Consider the following 6,219-nt stretch of genomic DNA (forward strand, 5'->3'; position numbering starts at 1 on the left):
TTTGTTAGCATGCTCCATATCTTTTTTAACCATCTGTGCACTTGTGAGAGTGAGTTTGCTGTAACTGATGATGGAATTGCCTCTCTCAGAACCAGTCCACTTTGTGAAGAAGCTGAAGGACATTTCCTCTGAAAAGGGAAATCCTCTTAGGCTTGAGGTCACATTTGCTGGAACCCCCAGGGTCAACGTGACCTGGAAGAAGGATGGAAAGCTCATCTGGGCTTCGTATCAGTACAACGTGATCACCACGGACACCTCCTGCATCCTGGAGGTCCTTAACTCCGACAGGATGGAGGCCGCTGGGAGATACTCTTGTGAAGTAGACAACGGAGTCGGAAGTGACAAATGTGATGCACAAGTGTCAATTCTAGGTAAACCTAGTCATGTTCTTTAGTTTCATTAGTAATCATTCATGATCATTCATTCATTTATTTAGTCATTCATTCTTTCATTTTTTAATCAACTCAACATCTGTAGTTATACTTAACCATCATCATCATCTTTCACTTTAGAACGACCATACTTTGTTGAAAAGATGGAGCCCGTGGAGGTAACCGTGGGCGACGCCGTTACCCTGAAATGTTGTATTTCGGGATCTCCCGACATCTCCGTAGCGTGGTTTAAAGCTGACGGGAAGCTGCGCAAGTCCAACACTTGCTCAATGGACTTCTCAAACGGTGTTGCCACTTTGAAAGTGACCAAAACGACTAAGTTTGATCACGGCGAGTACGTCTGCATGGCAGAGAACCGGGTCGGTTCTGCCTCTGCCAGCTGTACCGTGACGGTGAAAGGTGATGCTCGTTTCCCATTCTTCTTTTCTCTTGTGAAGGATTCCTGCTGTGATTGGCTGTTGGGTTACTCCCCCTCAGACATGATTAGTTGACTTTTCCTTTATATTTCTCATGGTGAATAATTTATTTCCAAGCAACTTTGAGCATATCTCTGCTAAACAGTTAATGTCATGCTTTTGCGTTATTCTTTTTGGAAAAACTCAGTTTTAAAGATCTGTGGATTTAATCAACCAATCGCTTAGTCGTCAAAATCATATGAGTGTTGGGAAGTTAAGCTAAGCCATGGACAGCCCTAGATCAGACTTTAAAATTACAAATCTACAAGTTTTCTTTCCTTAAAGACTGATCATAACATTCTCTGTTGAAATACGCACATGTTGAAAACAATACTAATGTAGTTTTTATAATATCTCTCGCTGTTTCTGACACAAGTCACATGTCATCCATAATCGCTCAGTTTCCTCTGACGTAGAGGCAAATGCATGGCAACATAACCATGGGCACATTTCTAACTTCGCCATTGCTTCTCTCAGAACCCGTGCGCTTTATCAAGAAGCTGGAGGACACTACTTTCATTGTGGGTCAGCCACTGAAACTAGTCTGCTCGTACGCCGGGAGCCAGAGGGTCCACGTCACGTGGAAAAAGGATGGCCAGCTGATCTGGGCTTCTTATCAGTATAATGTTAGAACCACTGATGCCACCTGCATTCTGGACGTGCTCAACAGCGACCGGCCCGAGGCAGCTGGAACGTACACTTGCGAAATTGACAACGGCGTTGGACGCGACGTCTGCCACGCTCGTGTCAGCCTAGGTAACATCAGCAACTCTTAACACACCATCTGCTTTCAGTTCATCTCACTGTGATCAGAGGCTTTCTGTTGTCTGAAGGAACCTGGTGGGTTCATGTAGACTAAAGCAAGGGTCTCAGGTAGTTTGGGGCGCTTTCACACCTGGAAATTTCGCAGTTTGGTGCAATACGGGGCCAATTTGTAGCATATTTCATTTAGTTGGATTTGCGTTTGTCAAACAAAATAACAAAATAAATTGTTGAGAAATGACACAAGTTAGGAACGATTGCTCGTCAGTTGGACAGAATACTCCAGAGATATCGCCAACACTATTCATAAGGTCTGTGTTTTTTTTGTTTTAGTGTTTGTAATATTTCAGAAGAAGGTGAACACTGCGAACAATGAACAGACAGCGAGTGAAGGAGAAAGAGAGATGAACAGCGATGGGTGCTCACAACAACTTATAGATAGATAATAGATAATATAATAGATCTGGAAGTTTTCATCCCTAAAATCATGTAGAAGTCTGTAAATTAAATGCAACCATTGTTATTTAGACAGAAATCAGAATCAGGTTCACTTCCTGCATTTCACCTAAGAAATAAAGGAGTACTCAGCCACAGCCCCTTTAGCCCCTTCAGCCCTGTTAGCCCCTTTAGCCCCTTAGCCCCTTCAGCCCTGTTAGCCCCTTTAGCCCCTTAGCCCCTTGTGAGCGCCCCACAGTTCAACTGCATAAGCTTGTTTTGCAGACTATCCTCAGATCTAACTCTATGAATATCACTATCCTCTCCGGGACTTCATACCAAACTGCTCATGTGTGATAGCACCCTCAAACTACTAGCTGCATGCTAGCATAGCATAGCATAACACAATGTAGGCTTGATGCAACTAACCCAACCAATACTCCTCTCAGAGCCGGCCCGCTTTGTGAAAAAGCTGGAAAACACGTATTTCAGGCTCGGTGAACCCCTGACCCTCAAGTGCACGTACGCTGGAAGCCAGAAGATGTGCGTGACCTGGAAGAAGGACGGGAAACTAATCTGGGCATCGTACAAGTACAACGTCAAGACCACCAACGACACCTGCATCCTGGAAGTCCTGAACAGTGACCGAGAAGAGGCCGTCGGAAAATACACATGTGAAATTTGTAATGCTGGAGGAAGCGATATCTGTCAAGCTAAAGTCTCCCTAGGTAACCCCCGCACCCCTTTACAGGGACTTTAATCTGCATGGTCAACAGAAACTCACTGCTTTAACTGTCTAACACCACTGCTAATTGATTTCTTAGAACCAGTTCGCTTTGTGAGAAAACTGAAAAACACCTTCTATAAAATCGGCCACCCGCTGACGCTGGAGTGCACGTTCACCGGCAGCCAGCGGGTTCACGTCAGCTGGATGAAGGACCGAAAACCCATCTGGGCATCGTACAAATACAACGTTAAAACTACCAAGTTCTCCAGCACCCTGGACGTTCTCAACAGCGACGGGCGCCAAGCCGCCGGGAAATACTCCTGCGAGATTTCTAACTCCGAGGGCACTGATATCTGCCACGCTGTGGTTCAGATAGGTAACGCCTCCGACCGACCTGCAGTTCTTGGGGTTACAGTCAGTTTGAATAGAGTTGCACGGATTAAGATCTTTGAATACTTCATCTTTGACACATTTTATAGGCCGAGTAATCCATTGATCCAGACAATGCACCACAGATTAGTCCACTCTACAAATAATAATTCATTGCAGCTCTATATTTAAATTCTATCCCATCCCCTGCAGACCAAGCCTTTGACATTAACATATTTGAGTTGCTGTAACATATTCAACATGCCACTAACACACCATTGCTTCCTGTAGAACCTGTGAGCTTTATCAAAGAGCTGGAAGACACCACGTTCAGACTGGGCCGGCCCCTGTCGCTGTACTGCGCCTTCAGCGCCAGCCCCAGGGTCCACGTCAGCTGGAGGAAGGATGGCAAACCCATCTGGGCCTCCTATATGTACAACGTCAAGACCACGGACAATTCCTGTGTCTTGGAAGTTCTGAACAGCGACCGCTTAGAAGCAGCAGGGAGATACTCCTGCGAAATCTCTAACTCTGAGAACACGGCGGTCTGCCACGCACAGGTCACACTAGGTAACATATGACACCCGGCTCATAGCGAGGGCTCATTCATGTTTTCTCAAAATACGGGAATCAGGGCGGGGCAATATATCGATGTTGTAAATAACATCCCAGAGTCCGGTCTAGACCTGCTCTTTATGGAAAGACCTAGGAGATAAATAACATCCCAGAGTCCTGGTCTAGACCTGCTCTTTATGGAAAGACCTGGGAGATAAATAACATCCCAGAGTCCGGTCTAGACCTGCTCCCAGTTTGCAGCAAACAGCAGTGGATGTTCCTTTCGGAGCATCAGAACATCTTGTTATAGTTTCCCTCACCACTCGCTAACTCTTTCTCATATAATCTCACTCATCTTTCTGAATTTTAGAACATAAACCTGAAACCATGAGCCTTCGTTATAGTTCCCCTCCCCCCTTCCTAACCCTTTCTCACATAATCTTCCCAGTAGCTGAGCCACTAACCGCTGACATCCTTGCTTTTTTAGAGCCCGTGCGCTTCGTGACAAAGCTGAAGGACGCGACCTTTAGGGTCGGCCAGCCTCTGAAGCTCCAGGTCACGTACACGGGCAGCCAGCACGTGCACGTGAGCTGGACAAAGGACGGCAAACCCATCTGGGCGTCCTACAAGTACAACGTGAAGACTACGGACGGCTGCTGTGTCTTGGAGGTTCTCAACAGCGACAGAGAAGAGGCTGCTGGGAAATATTCCTGTGAAATATCCAATGCTAGCAGCTCTGCTGTCTGTCACTCTCATGTCAGACTAGGTAACACCCCCCCAACCATAGACTGGGAAAATAATGGACGTAGCATCCGTCGTGTCCCCCATCGGTTGGTGGACTCAGAGCCTCGAGTCTTGGGTCATGGGCGTGGCGAGAGGGTGGAGCTGGGGTTTTATGGCGCTCCGTTGCACTGTAAATAATAATAATAATAATAATAATACAGTTATTTACTTTACATTTCCCAGTAACACTACTGGATATAATTTTACAGTAGGATGCTGTAAAGTTACATTACAACCTTGTTGCCATGACATCACAGTAGTCTAAGTATTACTGTTGAAATCACAGTTGTCTAAGTATTACTGTAAAACATCACAATATAGCCACTATAATACTGTAAATAGAACAGTAAACTACTGTATTTTTACTTTTAATTGTTTTGTATTTTTCAGTGAATATATAAAATACTGTAAATGGAAGTACGTTAGCTTTACTGTAAAAAACATCCACAGTAACTTGCCAATAGCTGCAGTAAGTTACTGTAAATTTTACATCACGTTTGTTACAGTGTAAGCTAAAAGTTAAAAGGGAAAGTTTGTGTTTTCCAGCTGAGATTTAGCCCCGGGTCCTGCAGACATCCATCTGTAGCTAGCGTGGAACTAGTGAGAGTTAGCTCATCTTCTCCCAGACATGTACAGAAGTCCACCAGGCCAGTGGAGTTGCCCCCTGCTGGACGTTAGACACACTGCAGCCACAGCGTTGGCGTCCCTGTTCAGTCCCAGAAGCTGAGTCCAGTATTTCCCCAGTCTGTGCTCTAACGTGCTCTAACATGCTCCCTCAGGGTTTCATGCCATAACTAACGCTGTTGCTTCTCTCAGAACCCGTGCGCTTTGTGAAAAAGCTCGAGGACACATCGTACCGTCTGGGCGATCCTTTGAGTCTGACGTGCACGTACACCGGCTCTCAGCAAGTGCACGTGAGCTGGATCAAAGACGGCAAGCCGATCTGGGCGTCTTACAAATACAACGTCAAGACCAGCGAGTCCTCGTGCGTTCTGGACGTCCTGGATAGCGACCGAGAGGAAGCAGCCGGGCTGTATTGTTGTCACCTTTCTAACGCTGAAGGGGCGGCTGTCTGTGATGCTTATGTCAGTTGTAAAAGCTCTAAGAAAGGTATAACCCCCCCCCCCATCCTTACATCTCACTCACTAACACACAACCTCCACCTGCTGCTCACACTGAAACAGACTCTCTTCTTACTCCAAGACTAGCTTCTGGTTTACAATGGCCGTCTTCCATCGTCCTTTCTGAAAAGTCTTTCTTCAAACCCCAGACAGGGCACCAATGAGACCAATGAGAGACCAGTCCGTGAGGACTGTACCTGCCCCTTTACCAGGGAGACAGTTTCCCTTCACACTCCTTAAAGCCCATTTCCTGTTGAGGAAAATGTGTTAATAATCGGTGTCCTACTGACTTTTCGCAATAACATTCATATTATTATTCAATCTATGAAATCTGTAGACTGTGTGATAGTTATTGACGAGACGGCATATTTATATACATGCAACCCCGCTTACAGTTATAATATTTAATATTATGGGGATGAGTTGTTAGTCCCTTGGTGTCCAGACATGTCCACATGTACAATCCATCCAGCATCAAAGAAATACTAATCCAAGGCTAGAAGAATATTAATAAGACGTCATCATGCCAATGCGTAGGAATGGTATAAAGCGATGCTCCCGGTGTTACCAGATCAGATCTTATTTCTTGTAATCTACAAAAGATCAATGGGTTGGGGGGG

At 45.6% G+C, this 6,219-nt stretch overlaps 1 protein-coding gene across 1 annotated transcript in view; it reads left to right on the top strand.

Moving 5' to 3' along the window:
* The window catches only part of LOC116686626 (titin-like), a gene marked incomplete in the record, with an annotated part of 242,683 nt that overhangs the window by 48,960 nt on the left and 187,504 nt on the right, over positions 1 to 6,219 (top strand). Inside the window, 8 exon segments of the mRNA XM_032511647.1 lie at positions 90 to 371; positions 513 to 791; positions 1,325 to 1,603; positions 2,494 to 2,772; positions 2,869 to 3,147; positions 3,432 to 3,710; positions 4,183 to 4,461; positions 5,295 to 5,511. Coding sequence (XP_032367538.1) covers positions 90 to 371; positions 513 to 791; positions 1,325 to 1,603; positions 2,494 to 2,772; positions 2,869 to 3,147; positions 3,432 to 3,710; positions 4,183 to 4,461; positions 5,295 to 5,511 — 2,173 coding nt within the window.

This window comes from Etheostoma spectabile, unplaced genomic scaffold, assembly GCF_008692095.1.
Source record: "Etheostoma spectabile isolate EspeVRDwgs_2016 unplaced genomic scaffold, UIUC_Espe_1.0 scaffold406, whole genome shotgun sequence".
In the NCBI taxonomy this organism is placed as follows: domain Eukaryota; kingdom Metazoa; phylum Chordata; class Actinopteri; order Perciformes; family Percidae; genus Etheostoma; species Etheostoma spectabile.